The sequence below is a fragment of the Nicotiana attenuata genome, chromosome 7 (genome assembly GCF_001879085.1).
Source record: "Nicotiana attenuata strain UT chromosome 7, NIATTr2, whole genome shotgun sequence".
NCBI lineage: Eukaryota > Viridiplantae > Streptophyta > Magnoliopsida > Solanales > Solanaceae > Nicotiana > Nicotiana attenuata.
In genome coordinates, this window is record NC_031995.1 from 114,179,604 (window position 1) to 114,198,038 (window position 18,435).

The window sequence follows — 18,435 nt, forward strand, 5'->3', positions numbered from 1 at the left end:
GATCTCGATCCCCCAATTTGATACCATGAAGCCCAGGAATTTGCCCGAAGCGACCCTGAAAGCACATTTCTCGGGGTTGAGCTTCAATGTTATATTTCCTCAAAATCTTGAATATTTCCTGCAAATGAGCCAAATGGTCCTCTGCGCACAGGGACTTAACTAGCATGTCATCGATATAAACTTCCATTGACTTACCTATTTGTTTCGAACATTTTATTTACTAGGCGTTGGTAAGTAGCTCCAGTATTTTTTAGCCCAAAGGGCATTACGTTATAACAATATGTTCCATACTTGGTGATAAACGAAGTCTTTTCCTGGTCTTATGGGTTCATTTGAATTTGATTGTACCCGGAGTAGGCGTCGAGAAAGATAAGGATCTTGTCGCTAGCCGTGGCGTCGATCATGCGATCGATGTTAGGCAATGGAAAAGAATCTTTAGGGCATGCCTTGTTTAAATCCTTATAATCTACACACATTCTAAGTTTGCTCCCTTTTTTAGGGACTACAACTACATTGGCTAACCATTCTGCATATTTCACCTCCCGAATGGACCCTATTTTGGGAAGTTTAGTTACTTCATCCTTTATGAATGCGTGCTTTACCTCGGACTGGGACCTTCTCTTTTGCTTCACCGGTTTGAAGCTAGGGTCAAGGCTCAGCCGATGCGTTGTTATCTCTGGTGGGATCCCTGTCATGTATAAATGGGACCAAGCAAAACAATCTAGGTTATCAATAAGAAATTGAATAAGCTTTTTCCTGAGTTCGGGGGTTAACCTCGTTCCCAGGTATACCTTTCACTCGGGCAGGTACTCGATCAATATAACCTGTTCCAGCTCTTCGACCGTCGATTTGGTGGCGTCAGAATCTTCGGGAACAATAAAGGTTCGAGAAGTTAGAAAGTCTTCTTCATCTTTTTCTTCTATCCCCTGCTTTCCTGATTCGGTCGAGGCTGGTGGCTGTAATTGCTATTTGGCTTCCTGTTTACTTTTGATGCTCTATCTTCCCGAGGTTGATAGCGTTGATATCGATGTTACCTCATCGACCACAAACATTTCCTTTGCGGCATGTTGCTCCCCGTATACTATTTTTACACCATCTATCGTCGGGAATTTCATCATTTGGTGGAGATTCGAGGGGACTGCCCTCATGTTGTGGATCCAGGGCCTCCCGAGTAGGGCATTATACCTCATGTCACCCTCGATCACGTGGAATTTGGTATCTTGAATGTTTCTAGCCACGTTCACGGGTAAAATAATCTCCCCTTTAGTTGTTTCACTGGCCATGTTAAAGCTGTTTAAGACCCAAGCTGCCGGCACGATTTGATCTTGTAGGCCGAGTTGCTCCACGACCCTCGATCGGATTATATTCGCCGAGCTTCCTGATCCACCAAAACACGCTTAACTTGAACTTTATTTAATAAGATAGAAATTACCAGAGCGACGTTGTGTGGCTGAGAAATGCATTTTTCTTCTTCGTCGTTGAATGATAAGGAGCCTTCGGGCACATAATCTCGGGTTCGTTTTTCCATAGTGATTGATACCTTAGTGCGTTTGAATATGGGTCCCTGTAGACTGTCGACCCCACCGACGATCTTATGAATGACATCCTGGGGTTCCTCCTGTTCATTTTTCCTATTGGCGTCCCTTTCTCTGAAATGATTCTCGAACACTGAGGAACTCTAGAAGGTGGCCCTCATTGAATAGACGGGCTACCTCCTCCCTCAACTGCCTGCAATCTGCGGTCTTGTGAGCATGCGTGCCATGATACTTGCACATCAAATTTGGGTTTCTTTGGGAAGGATCGGTCTGTATGGGTCTGGGTCACCTAGTATCTTTGATCCTTCCGATTGCCGATACAATGCCTGATGTGTCGATGCTAAAGTTATATTCCGATAACCGAGGAGCCTCTATGGGATCGACATGTTTATCAAAACCACTTTTGCTCATAAGTCCCCGAGAATTCTGTCCTCGATAACTTCTTCGATCGTTCAGGGCGAAATTGCATCCTGAACCGTTGTTCCTTCAATCTGCAGTATATGGTTGATATCGTTCTCCGTTCGACCTTGGCTCCCTGTCGACGTCCCTCAGGGTTTTAACTACTGACCTGTTTGGATGTACTGAACCGGAAGGGGCTCTTAATTGGTCGTCCTCGACCCTGATCTTCGATTGATATCGATTTTGCACATCTGCCCAAGTTACACCTGGATACTCGACCAAATTTTGTTTCAACTGTCGTGATGCTATCGAACTCTGCTCGTTCAACCCTTGGGTGAAAGCTTGAACGGCCCAATCATCTATGACCGGTGGCAACTCAATGCGTTCCATTTGAAATCGGGATACGAACTCCCTCAGCATTGCGTTATCCCTTTGCCTTATCTTGAAAACGTCTGATTTTCTTGTTGCGACCTTTATGGCCCCGGTGTGTGCCTTCACGAAAGAATCTTCTAACATGACAAACGAATCGATAGAATTTGGTGGTAAGTTGTGATACCAAATCATTGCTCCCTTTGATAAAGTTTTCCCAAATTTTTTCAACAAAAGGGACTCGATCTCATCATCATCTAGTCATTTCCCTTTATTCCGCATGTGTACGAAGTGATGTGTTCATTAGGATCGGTGGTCCCGTTGTATTTAGGTATATCCGGCATACGGAACTTCTTGGGAATGGGCTTCGGAGCCGCACTCTGAGGAAAAGGCTTCTGCACGAACTTTTTTCGAATCCAAACCCTTTAGGATCGGGGGTGCCCCCGGTATCTTATCAACTCGGGAGTTGTATGTTTCCACTCTTTTATCATTGTCTTCGATCTTCTCTCTCCTGACTCAATTCTTTTGGTGAGCTCCTCAAGCATTTACATTATTACAGGATCAGTCCCCGATTCGTTACCATTTGACCTTTCTGGCACTGGATTGGTACGGCGAGTGATTTCTGGCTCGACCCCACTCGGAGTCCTGTGTTGATTTTGCAACTGAGCAATAGTGGCCCACTGAGCCTGTAGTATCTCAAATATCACCTGAAGACTTACTTCTCCGTCTCCTCTGCCCTGCGTACCTTGACCACCAGATCGTCCTTCCCTGCGTACACTCCCTTCGGGGTCCACGCCTAGGTCCGCATTTGAAGCAACGTGTGAACTAATATCAACTGGATCGGCAACCGGTGCTCCTCCGAGATTAGCCGGTGGCACCCCGACTCCTGGGGCAATTACATTATCGTTTTCCCCATGAAATCCTTGACCATCATCACCATGTACGGGTGCGTTTTGAGAGTTTGACATGTTTTGACCTGAGAGCAAAAATATTTGACAAGAACAAGTGTGAAATAACGTGTGCTATCAGAATCAGCACTGAAACAATCACTATTATCCTTAGCCCCACGATGGGCGCCAAACTGTTTACCCTAGAATTCGAGTAACAATGAAACTTATATTGTGGTTTTAAGAATATGTGATTTAATCCAATACCAATTGATAAACAAGGGATTAAATAGATAAATTGGAGAACAAAGTAAACCAAACCAGTATGTAGGCCAAATCTCGGCCTCGACCTGTGATAGTCTCGAGGTGTGATAATAGGAATAGCAAATTATAAAGCAACCCTGATGAACAGTAAGTGAAATAACAAGAGAGTAATGTGCGTATATTTTCTTATCAGTCAATCATGTCTTACAAATGAATGGGATCCCCCTTTATATAATAGGGGAGTCCTAAATAAGGTACACTTCTAATTATAGTAGGAAATCATATTTGACAACTGTTTAATCGCCAAGACCAATCCATTCCGAAATTCACGCCGTGATCTCCGGCCTGTTGCGGGTATCTCGCTCTTTCCGTTACTGAATCATACCGGCATCATCTCGAAGCATGCCTTCTTCTGACCTCGGTAAGTTATATCGACCTCGACATTGGAAAGGAACTTCGACCCCGAGCTCGACGTCCTGGTCTTCCGACGTGGTACCACTTTTTCCATCGAAGAGCGAAATCGGGTAGCCCCGATTTCCACCGTATACAATTATTTTAGTTATGACCCTTTTTACACGAGTTTGGTAAAATATAACACGAGTGACAAATAAATAAACACGGTACATATTTGTAGTGTAACTTTCTTTCAAGTTATATTGTCATAGGAGATCATTTCCTTGAGAAGCTATATATAAGGTTAATCATTTCAATCTGTTTTATGGTTTATTCCAGAACATAGTAAAATTAGACTTCGAAATTCTTATAGCACCTAGGTCCTACAACGAAAATGAAATTAAAGAGAGTAATCTACAATTACCATTTCTTCTCAAATAGGAAAGGACATTGGAAAAATTATAACCAAGAAAAAACCCTGAATATTACGGAAGCGGCTCCCCTCCATTGCATTATCCCTCCAGTTTATCAAGTGCGCCTTTAATTTTATTACACCTGTCAACTATTAGATCTAAGGGTCAATATTTGTTTAACTGAAACACTCCCTTAATTATACCATGGTTAAGTCCCACTAATTGTATGTTTTATTCTTTCCCTATTTGGCACATAATATCTAGGCTAAAATCGTGTTGCTCCTCCTGGAGATTTACTACTTTACTACTGCCCAGCAACAATCAAAAAACTCATTTTCATGATATTATTATATTTTTCTATGGTTCATGTCTCCAATAATCTGTAACTTCTCCCCTCACAAAACCGAAGCTCTTTCAAATTGTTGTATCGCTGACTACAAAAGTAGAAGATTGATCCTTTTTTTCATTGAACCATGGTATAAGGGGGTGTTTTAGTTAAACAAGTATTGACCCTTAGATCTAATAGTTGACAGGTGTGATAAGATTAAAGGTGCACTTGATAAACTGGAGGGATACTGCAATGGAGGGGAGCCGCTTCCGAATAGTACTAGTTTATACAACTTACAGTCAGCTAAGGATACAGCAGGAACTAATTATTTGTGCACCATTTTCCCCCAATTAAAACTAAGGTACACAGTTAGGAGAATTGAGTAGTAAACTTGAATTTCTGGAGACCAGTCTTGATACCTACTGTCTTCAAATCATGTTGAACTTGTGCTCGAAAATCGGCGTAGGTAAAAGGCTTGTAGTTTGTGCTATGAATGATAGCATCTTCGGCAGGGAATACAAAATAACCTATTGATATTCTCTCTTTGTGTTTGTTCACCTTCACTCTATGCTTCACGCTCATATACTTGTCATCACTCATTGCCTGTGATAAAATTTAATATATTTACACAATCAGGTTGCTTATAAAATAATTACAAGTAAATCTTTATCATAAACATTAATTTTAACCTCATAAAACGATGACAACTTGCCTAATAGATAAACAACATTAATAATGTAATTTTTTTATATTGTCAGTGGAATCAATAAATTATAGTTCGGATTTGTCTCTCTACTATGGTATATTGTTTACATTTATTCCCGTTATACTTTTCGTCCAGATCAACCCCTACCGTTAACAAACTTGTTAGAATTGCCCCTAACCCTAACGGTCCTCCACTATGGCAGCCGACCCCTCAATTAAAGTGGGCTTATTTCCCTTGAATATTCAAAATCCAAAGTCATGTGAGGACTACTACAAAACTACACCAGGATTTACTCTTATTCAAAAAGTTGTTCCCCCTTTCGACCAATCTAGTCGTCATTGTGAAATTTCATCGAACGGTTGGGCTACACATCCCTTCGGAGCTCTCTCCTTCACTGACACCATTCATAACCCCTCAACTGAAGCGCCAAAAAAACCCTCCAAAGCTCTATAAACACTATTTTGGGGCAATTTTGTGGAGCTGAAGTGAAGAGCTATGGAGCTACAGAACACAGTGAAAGAAGCCCTAAATGCACTGTACCATCACCCAGACGACGCCGTCCGAATGCAAGCCGATTGATGGCTACAGGATTTTCAACGCACTATTGATGCTTGGCAGGTTTTGACACAACTTCCGATGGGAATAGTTCAAGGAAAAGGGGGTGGGTTTTGTTTGAAACTTTCTGTGTGGCCCTTAAAAATTGCTGACATGGACAATTCAATTGATGACATGGACAATCTAATTGAGGGGTCAGCTGCCCCGGCGGAGAGACGCTAGGGTTAGGGATAATTCTGACAAGTTTATTAATGGTAGAGGTTGATCTGGACGAAAAGTATAACGGGAAACACATATAAACAATATACCATAGTAGAGAGTAAATTCGAACCTTTTCCAATTTTCTAATATAGTTGCGACAGTAATTGTTAGATGACTGCTAAAAGTGCGCACTCCAATGTTCTATCTAGTACTAGCTAGGTAAGTAAGTTACAATACGTGCTATCAACGAGAAGATGTAATACTACATGGCCACTAGTTTTTGTTTCTGGTCCTTAAGGTTAAAATTGGACTAGTAGATGACTTAAACGTTTGTCCAATGAGTTATATAATGATTAAGAAATATTACTAGATATATGCTAAAAAACACTATATAAGTTAAAATGTCAGCCCACTCATTTGTACTATAATGATGGAAAGATTGATTAATGTTATCATGGTTGGTAAAACTCTCTTTCCTAAAAAATTTAAGGAATATATTATATATATTAATTAAAATGTCAGTACATTAAATTGAACGATGATGATGAAAAGATTGACGAGATCATGGCTGGTGCCTGGTAATACAAGATCTCCTATTCTCAGTTCATTATATTTTCCAGAATATTTTATGATAAAACAAGGACAGCGGCCATTGTGCGAGTTAAAAATTAGAAAAAAAAAAAAGAAAGATAAAATGCAATGGATAAAGTAACAATCAAGAGATGTGGTAAGATCGATAGGATCTATTCACTTTTAAGTAGAGGTTTAGGCCTTTAGGGTTCGAGCTCGAAAATGGAAAAGATCCTAGTATAGGAACTGCTTCCTCTTTAATGAGTTTTACGCGGTGCAAATCCGAATTAATCGAGGTCCCAATGCGAATACAAAATATCGAATAACCCTAAAAAAAAAAATCGAAAAAGTGAACGAATTACCTGCAACATGTCACCAATATTGACAATAAGTGTATTGGGATGAGGATTGACGTCAAGCCATTGATGATCTTTGCTGTAAACTTGAAGGCCTCCAACTTCATCTTGGTGAATAATGGAGAGGACTGAGCTATCTGTGTGCACGTCAATCCCCCACGCTCCTTCTGGCTCGTGGCAACGAGGGTAACGATACACCCTCAGTAAACCAGTGGCTACTGAGAGATGAGACTGAGTCTGTAATGGTCCCAGGTTCAGGTCTGATGCCAAAACCTTGAATATTGACGTAGCCAGCCTACCCTGGTGTTTCCCATATTCTTCTAGCAAGCATCTATTACCACCCAAAATATGTAAGAAATAATTTTAAGCAGTACTGGAATTAGAATTTCCACAAAGAATGTATGAAGAAAAGTCAAAAGAATTCAACAAATAGCATATATATATTATAAAATTTAGTTATCTACATCGCGTAATTTTCAAGGGAAGGAGTGTCAACCTTGAACCAGGGTGGCTATGCGACTGGTTTGAATTTCTATATACTTATATGTATTAAAAATAATTATACTTTGAGGTTTGTGAAATTAATTAAGTGACTAATAATAGCATGTAACTCTTTATATCAAGTCAGATGTGATAATTTTAAAATTATAATAATAACATGCTATATAGTTAGTTATGTTTTATTGACAGCGTTAAAATTCTTTTTGCTATCAATTCATATAAATTAAGCTCCGTAAAGAATATGAAAATGAAAAGAGAATGACTTGACTAATAGAAAAAATTACTCCCTATTTATTATTTTATATGGTGGTATTTGATTAGATATGAAGTTTAAGAAAGAAAAAAAAAAGAATGTTGTATAAAATGAAATGAAGGTAATATCAATATTAGAGAAATACCAAGAAATATTCTTGATTAGGAGAAACTATTAAACGATTGGAGTCGTAGGAGTCCGGAACCAAAATGTGGTTCTTTTGAACGCAAAGAATCGAAATGCTAGAAAAATTAAAAAAGATGGTGACCATTTGATATATAACGCCCTTTTAAAGGGTGTTATAGTACTTAACTGGGCAAACGGCCGTTAAGGCAGGGGCGGACACCGCTTCGTCGGAAAATTTACTAAATATATGTATCAATACTATGAGGAAACGGATACGTAGAAAGAAATGACACCATTTAACGCAAATTGTCTCCTAGCGCATTGGTTATGTGCTTGATTTTGCTCTAAGAGGTCAGAAGTTTGAATCACAATTGCAAATATTTGAGAGAGCCTCTATAGTTAAAAATTGTGATTAAGTAGGATTGAACTCGGATTCTTTTCTAACTTAAGATTCGACAGAACTAATGGACTAAAACTATTTACTGTCTAGAAATATGATAATTAAAGTTATTTATTCTTTTTCTTCTATAGATTTCGACACCGCATACAAAAGTTCATGCATACGCCCTTACGTTAAGGTATAGCGCCGTTTAAAAGGACATTATATATAAAATGATCACCATTTTTTTTTATATATTTTGATTCTTTGAGTCCTAAAGAACCATATTTTGGTTCCGGACTCGGAATAGTAGACCCACTAGGCAAAAGGATATCAATAATTGAAGAGAAAAATCACGAAAAGTTGATTGATTTTGGGCTTTGTGAAATCACTGGACAAGATCATTCTGATAAGACTGACGTCAATTGCTTCGTACACGGTCCTAGGTTGCCGAATTGATGTTGGAAACAGTAATTATTTTTGCGTGGATGTTCTATTTTAATTGGCTAGCACTAAATACGTGACAACATTGTCGTTCGGGAAAATAAAGACTAGGGAATCAAAGCAGAGAAATCCTGTGTTTATTGTTGATTAAAAGCAACGAGTAGAGACAAAGGAATCAAGGAAATCCAGAGAAATTTTACGTTTCTTGTTAGTAAATAGTCTTAGTAATTAAATATCGTGAAAGCAGAGAACCAGAGGAGAGAAAAGGTTGGGTTTGTACTAAAAATAAACTAGACAATCTTATTGGTTATTTTGATCCGCTGAAGAAGATGAAAACGAACAGGAAAATAAGCATCTATTATTGATATACCGTACACTTCATTTTATTTGAAACACTTTTTTCCTTTAATTAATTTTAAAAATAATATATATTACTTCTGCTGTTTCAGTTTATTTGAACCTATTTCTTTTTTGGTCCGTTCAAAAAAGAATAACCCATTTCTAAATTTTAAACAATTTAGCGTAAACTTCCAATTCTACCATAAATAAGAAACTTTTATAACCACACAAATATTCTGAACCCCATTTTGACGAGTTTAGGATCACAAATTTCAAAAGTCTTCATTTTTTTTTAAACTCCGTATCCAGTTAAACATATCACATAAATTAGAACGGGGAGAGTACTATTTTACTATATTCAGAAGTCTTTTTTCAAGAGTTTATATGTCGAAACTTTTTTTCTTTCTAAATTCTACTATCTTAGAGCAAAATATTAAAAATTAAATGAAAGGGAGAGAACGTCACATTTCAGGCTCATTTTTGGCGTTAATTATGGAGAAAACGTCACATTTCAGACTCGGCGAAGAAAAAGATAAAATGGGATATTTTGGTTGCTTTCACAATTGTCGTTATCTCTGTCTTTTCCTCTAGTCGAGTATGGACGGTAATTGTGATTAAATGAAGAGTAGTTATTGGCATTGCAGGTACAATTATTTGACCCGTGAAAATGAAAAGATGGGGAAAAACATCAATACAAGGGTGTGTTTGGTACGTAGGAAAATATTTTTCTAGAAAACTTATTAATCTCGACCTACTCCTTTGAGTTTTGGTCTTCAGAAAAAAGAGGATAGACTAAAAATGAAAGTATCTATAACACATACCGATAGGGTACTCATTAAGCAGTTTTTATACACATTGATGGGAGTAAATCCTTTTTACGTTACTAGTGAATTTTAATCAGGTTAATTATTTTTCCATATTTTAGATTTACTAATTTCAATTGATATGAACTGTTGATTACCTGTTTTAATTTTTTTTTTACATAAACTGGTTTATTCAATGGCGGCTGAACTTTTCCACAGGTGACATTCATATTCGAAAGACCCAAAAAAATAAAGAGAAAACTTTGAAGCAAAGACGTAAAGAAGAAGAAGAAGAAGAAGAACCTGAAAGTTTCGAGCAATAAATCTTGATAATGAAGATGTGATAATTGAGATAAAGAAACATTGAATCCTTCCATCCATTGTAGGCTCTGCTGATTATTTGGTTTTTGTGGTATAGCAGATCCAGAAGGAGTTAGAGCAGGAGTACCCCAAAAGTAGGATATAGGAGTATTATTATTGTTACTTGAGAAGAAGGCTATTTTAGTTTCATAGGGCAGAGAGAAGAGCTTTATAGCATGTTCTTCAATTTGGTTCAATAGCGTAATTGGAATACCATGATTCACCATACGAAATAATCCCCAATTTCTACACGCTTCACTCATACAGCTTGTTGTGCATTGTAAGTCAATCACAGGGATATTAGCAGCGTCCACTGCTAACTTTGACAGTGTCTCTGGTCTATCTCTGTCCAAACTTGGGATGTTTACTGGGCGAAACAATGGAGGGTAGGATTCAAAGTTAGATTCGGACATGATGTTTCTTTAATTCAACTAACCTCTGATTTTTAGCTTAAAATAGCTACTATTTTATAGGAGGATACGTTCAAACATGGGAAATGGTGAATTTGTTACGTCGTTTGTGTTTATCAGTGGCATACACATCCTTTTGTAAGCACTGTCATCAGCAATGGCGTAGCCGGGTATTTTTCCTAGGGTGTTCAAACTTGAAAGACGTAAAAGAAATTCCTGACAAAGGGTGTTCAATTTATATCATATACCTTTAAAATCTAATATTTTACCTATATACGCAGTGTAATTTTCCGATGAAGGGTGGTCAATTGATCACCCTTACCATAGTGTAGCTTCACACATGGTCATCAGATACATATATATAGAAAATTCTTCTTATGTAGATGTATAAATAATTCTTTTAAAAAAAAAAAATATACTCCTATAAAATAAAATAGGCTAAAACTGTTTAAAATAGGCTAAATTCTAAATATTACTATGGATGGAATACTAGAGGTCAAGCCTTGCACTATTATCTTGGAATGTATTAATACGATAATATTGCAATACAAAATTCAGCGTATGCCACTAATATTTATATATGGCGCCATGAAAATATCGAAGATAAAACCATATGATTTGAGTTTCATAAGGGCGTTGGTTGAAATAAGATTATCATTTTAGTATCCTTTCGGTAATACAAAGGTTAGATCCACTTTTTCAAACGGTGCTTTGTTGACATTCTCCTACTTAACAGTTAATTACCACTATCTATCACATCTTTATCAAATGAAATGTGTCTAGTCTGAAGTTCCTGATTCAACTCCCTATGAGAGTAAACACAAAATCATACAACCATATTCTGTTTAGTGAAAGAGATGATTTTATTAGGGTTTTATGGCAATTATTAGTTAGAAAAATGAGGTAAGAAATTGATTCGGGTAAGGGGGCTCCGACGGGTAGATTCTGGACAAAAGTGGACAGGCTTGTCTGGTCTGTCCACACGTTGACATGGTCCCTATAATAAGCTTGATGTCCTTCTACAAAGGACTGACTATAATGATACAGAAGATATCAATAAGCTAAGAGTTGTGATGAGATGAATATAGTTTCTCTATCCATAGTATGAAGTCTCGAAAACAAATTTTGAGAACAAAAAGGTTCTGTGAATTTCAATTAATCGACACACTAAAATGGATACAAATTACGAGATGAGAAACAAAAAAAGTACTGATAGAATCCATCGATAAGACATGCAAAATGAGAGAAGATGAAGTTGAGAGAGAGGAAGAAGAAGAAGTGTTACTGTTTTCAATACAAAGGGAAGGGGTTGTTTTATATTGGTGGTTAGTGGTTGACAACTATACCTAACAAACCACTTAACCGACTAACCTCCTCTAATTACATAATACACATACATACACTGCTGTACATATATGAATACAGCTATGTATTCAATACTCCCCTTCAAGCTGGAGAGTGAAAAGGATCAAACACTCCGAGCTTGGATAAAAGAAAATGATGTTGTGCTGAACCAAGGCCTTTTGTCATTAAATCAGCTAGTTGTAGGCTTGTAGGAATGTAGTGAGGGCTGATCCATCCTGCCTTGATCTTTTCACGAACGAAATGACAATCGATCTCGACGTGTTTGGTTCGCTCGTGGAATATTGGGTTGGCAGCTATTTTGTAAAGCTGCCTTGCTATCACAGTACAGATTGACTGGAACATCAATTGCAACTTGTAGCTCCTTGAGCAATTCTAGGACCCAAGTAATTTCTGCAGCTGCTGCTACAAGACTGCGATACTCAACCTCTGCTGAACTCCTGCTAATTGTAGGTTGCTTCTTTGGCTTCCACGAGAGCAGTGAATCCTCAAGTTTGACAATGTAAACAGTTACTGATCTCCTGGTGTTTGGACACCCTGCCTAATCAAAGTCACTATATACAGAAAGGTGATTTATGGGAGAGTTATACAGAAGAATACCAGGCCTGGGGACCTTTAACATATCTGACCACTCGCAGAGCTGCATCCCAATGGGACTGTTTGGGATGCTGCATAAATTGACTTAATACCTGGACTGTAAAAAATAAATCTGGCCTGGTAACCGTTAGGTAAAGAAGCTTTCCAATGAGTCCTTGGTAGCTTCCTACATCGTGCAATTCTGCATCTCTAGTATGCCCAACATGTGTGTCATAATCAATGGTTGTTAACTTCTGATTGAGCTCTATAGGTGTCTTAATAGGTTTAGCAGCTGCAAGTCCAACATCTGATATTAATTGAAGTGCATATTTCCTTTGAGTAAGAAGCACTCCTTTGTTTGACCTCAGAACTTCAATCCCAAGACAATACCTAAGTTCTCCTAGATATTTCACCTTGAATGAACTATGTAATGTCTGTTTGGCTGCCTTTACAAGAACAGGATTGCTTCCAGTGATGAGCAAGTCGTCTACATAGACTAGAATAATGACAATATCTGATCCAGCCCATTTTGTGAACAATGAGTGATCATAGGGACTTTGTGTATAACCAGCTGCTAATAGTGCCTCAGTTAATTTACTATTCCACTGTCTTGAAGCCTGCTTTAACCCATACAAAGATTTCAGCAGCCTACATACCTTCTGTTCCCCCTGCTTGTGGAACCCTTGAGGCAAGCACATGTAGACTTCTTCATAAAGATCACCCTGCAGGAAAGCATTATTTATATACATTTGGAATAGGTTCCATCCCTTAGAGGTTGCTATACTTATGATGGTCCTGGCAGTGACCATCTTTACAACAGGAGAGAATGTTTTATGATAGTCCAATCCTTCCTGCTGTGTGTAGCATTTTGCTACCAGCCTTGCTTTAAACCTTTCTACTTCCCCATTTCCCTTATATTTAATTTTGAACACCCATTTTGAGCCTATAGCTTTCTTCCCAGAAGGAAGATCTACTACTTCCTAGGTTGCATACAAGGCATATAAAGATCTACTACTTCACTTATGATACACCTTCAAAGAAGGAAGATCAATCCATATACCTTGATTCTACTTCCATTGCTTCTACAAAGGCTTTGTCAAGATAAGCTTCTTTGAAGGACTTAGGTTCAGTAGGTTTCTGAGAATGATCCTAAAAAGGATTTTTAGTTCTCAGAAAGGTGATCATAAGTGATGAAATTGGAGATAGTGTAAGGTGTATCCTTGGTTGATTTAACTGTAGAGACATAATCTTTGAGCCAAAATGGAAGGTTTGGAAGTTCTGCCAGACTTTCTAGTACTCGCTGCAGGTATAAGATGTTCTTGATGTGTTAGTTTTTCAGCTAGTGTTTCCTCTGAGTAAGATGTTGGTTCTGTTTGGTTAGAATTTGGTGCTTCAGCATGGTCTGCATCTGGTTCCTGCAAGATAGGTAGTGTAGGAGGTTCTTCTTGTTGCTCCAGTGTGGCTGATGGTGGAGTTGTTGGTGGTGATACGGGTGATTCTGGCACAGCTTGTTCAGCCATATGAATTGTAGCAGGAGCATTGCTACAATGTGGAGTATCTATGATCAGGCTGAGTTGTCTCTTCAAGAGTAACCCCCACTAGCTCACAAGGAAACAGATCTTCATTTGCATCTGTTTCTTCTTTAAATGGAAAGATATGTTCTCTGAATGTGACATCTCTACTCACTATTACTCTTCTAGAGTCTAAGTCATATAACCTGTATCCCTTTTGAGTCTCTGAGTATCCTATAAGGACACATTTTTTTGCTCTAGCTGTAAATTTATCTCCTCTTGGTACGTTCTTGCAAAACATAAACAACCAAATACCCTTAGATGGTCTAGCTTGGCAGTTTGTTATGCAACATCTCATAAGGACATTTCCTATCCAAAGTCTCAGTAGGCAATTTGTTAATCAAATATACAGCAGTTTTGATGTAGTCTCCCCAGAATCTAAGTGGTATTGAACTCTGAAATTTCAGAGCCCTTGCAACTTGTAAAATATGTCTATGTTTTCTTTCCACAGTTCCATTTTGCTGTGGAGTGTATGGGCAACTGCTTTGGTGTATGATTCCAAGAGAAGCCAATAATTCATTACATTGAGAGTTAAAGAATTTAGTACCATTATCTGTCCTCAACACCTTAATTCCAACATCAAATTGATTTCTTATCATTGCAACAAAGTTCCTTATTAGAATAGCTACTTCACATTTAGACTGAATCAAGCATACCCAAGTGTACCTACTATAGTCATCCACAATAGTGACAAAGTAATGCTTTCAATCATAGGTAGGAACTCTGTGAGGCCCCCACACATCTAGATGGACTAATTGAAAATAGCTACTCCCTCCGTTTTAAATTAAATGAGGTAGTTTGACTCGGCACGGAGTTTAAGGGAAAAAAGAAAGACTTTTGAAATTTGTGGTCTTAAAAGCTTAAGGGGTAAAGCTTTGTGGGGCCATGGCTTTTGTGTGGTTATAAAAGCTTCTCATTAAGGATAAAATGGGTAAAATAAGGAGTTTAAAGTTGAATAATTTCTAAATTTAGAAATATGTCATTTATTTTGGAACAAACTAAAAAGGAAAGTACCTCATTTAATATGAAACGGAGGGAGTAGTAGATTTACTATTGCTAATAGGAAATTTCAACCTACATTGCTTAGCCAAAGGACAAACTTACAGTTTTGTTGAACCAGAGAATCTACTTTATTCCTCAGAGCTAGTATATTCCCCATTGCCTTTGTTGATGCATGTCTTAGTCTCAGATGCCAAAGCTCATCGTTAATTCCTTGCTGTACAAAATATCCTGCTGCTGCTAGTGTTTTGTTCTCCTTTAGTAGATACAACCCATTGTGCTCTTTACCAATCCCCATCATCCTGTCACTGTAAAGATCCTGAAATATATAAAAATTAGGGAAAAAAGTGATAGAACACCACAGATCTTTGGTGAGTATAGACACTGATAGTAGATTGAACTTAAAATCTGGCACATGCAACACATTCTTCACTATCTTATTTTCTAATATAGTTGTATTTTTTGTGTGAGTGATTTTTGACTTGTTTTATGTAGGCACCTGCACTCCTTGTATTCCTTGGCTATCAACACTTTTAACATCCTTTAGAACATCCTTACAGTAGGTGACATGATGAGTTGCTCCTGAATCTATCACCCAATCACACATATCTGCACTAGACAATAGAGAAATTATACCTGTCATATTTGCAGAACATTCCCATGCATTAGGCTTTGACAGCAAATTGACCAATTGCTTGTAATGCTCTTCTGTAAAGAATTGGCCTGGTGCTTGAATTGTTGGCATTGTTCTTTCTTCGTTTTGCATTAGTTGTGTTTGCATTTGCATTATTGGCATATGCTTTCCTCCAGCTGTTTGATTCTTCTTTTTGCTTTTGAAATCAGGTAGATATCCAATTATCTTAAAGCAATTCTCCTTCAGATGGCCTTTATACCCACAATACTCACATATTAAGCCGGGCTTCCTAGGTCTAAAGTCTTGATCTTTTCCTGCCAACATTGTGAGTGGATCTCTGTGCGCATCTGTGACACCTAAGGTCCTCTGACTTTCCTCTTGACTAACTATACATAAGCCTCATTAACAACCACAACTGGCCTTTTTGCCAACACATTACTGCGTATATTGCTATAACTTTCATTTAATCCCATAAGAAATTGCAACAGCCTTATGTTTTCCAAATGAACAACAGAAGGTCAAGATTCTTCACAATCACAAGAGGGCAAATGGGCTAATACATCAACTTCATCCCATAAATCCTTTATTTTCGAATAATAGCTGGTGACATAATCCATACCTTGCCTTAGAGTCGCAATTGCACTCCACAGATGATAAATTCTAGTGAGATTAGATCTGTCAAATCTCTCCTAAAAATCGCTCCAAACTTTCTTCGCATTTGACACGTACACAATACTCGGCATCAATTCACTTGATACGGTGCTTCCAATCCATGACAACACAACAGCATTGCATTTTTCCCATTGCTCCGCCAATTCTCCCTTGTAATTGCTTTTCACACAAGTACCGTCTACAAACTAAGCTTACTCTTTCCGCGTAGTGCTCACTTCATCGCTCTGCTCCACAGGGCATAATTTTCTGGCCCTGTGAGTTTGACCAGTATCAATACGAGTCCTGGAGCATCTCCAGCTTGGAAAAATAGCGGATGATTGTAGTCAAGCAAAGCAACATCATTTTCGGCCATGGCTGCTCAAAAAGTGAGTTTTGTTAGTGATTTGTTCCTGATTTCCGGCGGAGCTTAGATCTGAGCTGTAAATCCAATGACCGGCGCTCTGATACCATGATAGAATCCATCGGATCTTCTACTGTAAATGACATGCAAAATGAGAGAAGATGAAATTGAGAGAGAAAGGAAGAAGAAGAAGTGTTACTGTTCGATTGATTTTAATACAAAGGGAAGGGATTGTTTTATATTGGTGGTTAGTGATTGACAGTTGTACCTAACTAACCACTTCACCGACTAACCTCCTCTAATTACACAATACACACACATACACTGTTGTACATATATGAATACAGCTATGTATTCAATAAGTACCGAAGATTACAAAAGAATACGGGCGAGGGAAGTTGGAGGTAAGCTATATTTTTGTGCGAGTGAATTAATAATTGAGAGTTGTGACTTGTAATTATCAATCTACTTATTTCCTTTTTTTCAGGACTCTTTATTATGCTGCTGACACCAGAAATAATGAAGGATTCTGATACTAACACTGAGGTCGACCCGTCCCTTTTACGTTCCTCCACATGGGCTAAATGGAGTCTATGTTCAATGGATTCAAGTCGATCCAATATTTTTGACACAAAACGTGTGTGTGAAAAAAAAAATATTAGACTACAATTTTAGTCTATTTTTTTGTCATTATTATTAAAAGGATGAATTGCACTAATTGAATACTACATGAAACTCTTGAATTTTCGTTATTTTAAAATCTAGAAATATACTGTTAAAATATTAGACATCCAGTATATTCTTATGTCTGTGTAACCAAACAAAGACTTTTGGTTTAGTCCCAGATTCTTGGATTTCATATGTCTAAATGCAATTAACATGGATGCCAATTTGCTTAGTGGCCCAATATCTCCATGGCTTTGCCAACTCTTCATTGAACTTGTCAGGGAATCAGCTTTCTCGAAAAATTCCAACATCTTTCTCCATCTCTAAAGGCAAAATATCCTTGATTTTTCAAGCAATTGGGGCCTATATATCAGATCTGTATCCATGCTTACAATGTGGCATTGCTGGAAATAATAGCATTTGTCATTCGTTGAGCGTTGTCCAAAGGGTGTCAATTAACATCACTTTCCTGCAAAAATATATACTAAATCATTTTAAATGTATATATATATATATATTATATATTGATCGATTTGGCTTGTCATATATTTACTTTTTATACTCCATATACCTTGATTCTTCTCAGTAAAAATCCTGACTTTACCACTATTTGTCGTTGTACGGTGTTGAGGAATCTGTCAAGTTCATTTGGACTCATTTGGTTTGTGTACAAAAAGTGCTCCTAAATTACATACTTAGATTTTAAAAAATTATGTTAATTTTAGTTTTTAACAAACAAGGTTGTGCCAATGTTTAAATTTGAGGGACGCTTTAGATCATTCTCTTGAAATCGTTAAGTCTAGTGGATGTCAAAATTGAAGTGCTTATCGGATTTGATACTCATCAAGTGCTAATTATATGTAATATATTGTTTTAGTGATATATTAGACCTGTATTAAATACCATATGTATATTCATGTCAAAAAAATACAAAAAGAAAATTTAGTACGTGACACGTAATATACATTTGTCATTTGTCCATATTTGAGTTAGTCTTCGAGTTGGCCCGCTGATGAAACATTTG

The 18,435-nt window shown here is 37.6% G+C and overlaps 2 protein-coding genes across 2 annotated transcripts; both read right to left on the reverse strand.

Annotated features, from left to right (window-relative positions):
• LOC109229750 (gibberellin 2-beta-dioxygenase 8-like) lies at positions 4,199-10,708 on the reverse strand. Its single transcript, XM_019395303.1, has 3 exons — positions 10,125-10,708; positions 6,983-7,307; positions 4,199-5,191 (listed from the first exon to the last, which is right to left on the reverse strand). Exons 1-3 carry the CDS (start codon positions 10,592-10,594, stop codon positions 4,958-4,960), a joined length of 1,029 nt encoding a protein of 342 aa, XP_019250848.1. The 5' UTR covers positions 10,595-10,708; the 3' UTR covers positions 4,199-4,957.
• LOC109230637 lies at positions 15,192-16,947 on the reverse strand. The gene is made up of 2 exons (XM_019396094.1): positions 15,736-16,947; positions 15,192-15,418 (listed from the first exon to the last, which is right to left on the reverse strand). Exons 1-2 carry the CDS (start codon positions 16,055-16,057, stop codon positions 15,405-15,407), a joined length of 336 nt encoding a protein of 111 aa, XP_019251639.1. The 5' UTR covers positions 16,058-16,947; the 3' UTR covers positions 15,192-15,404.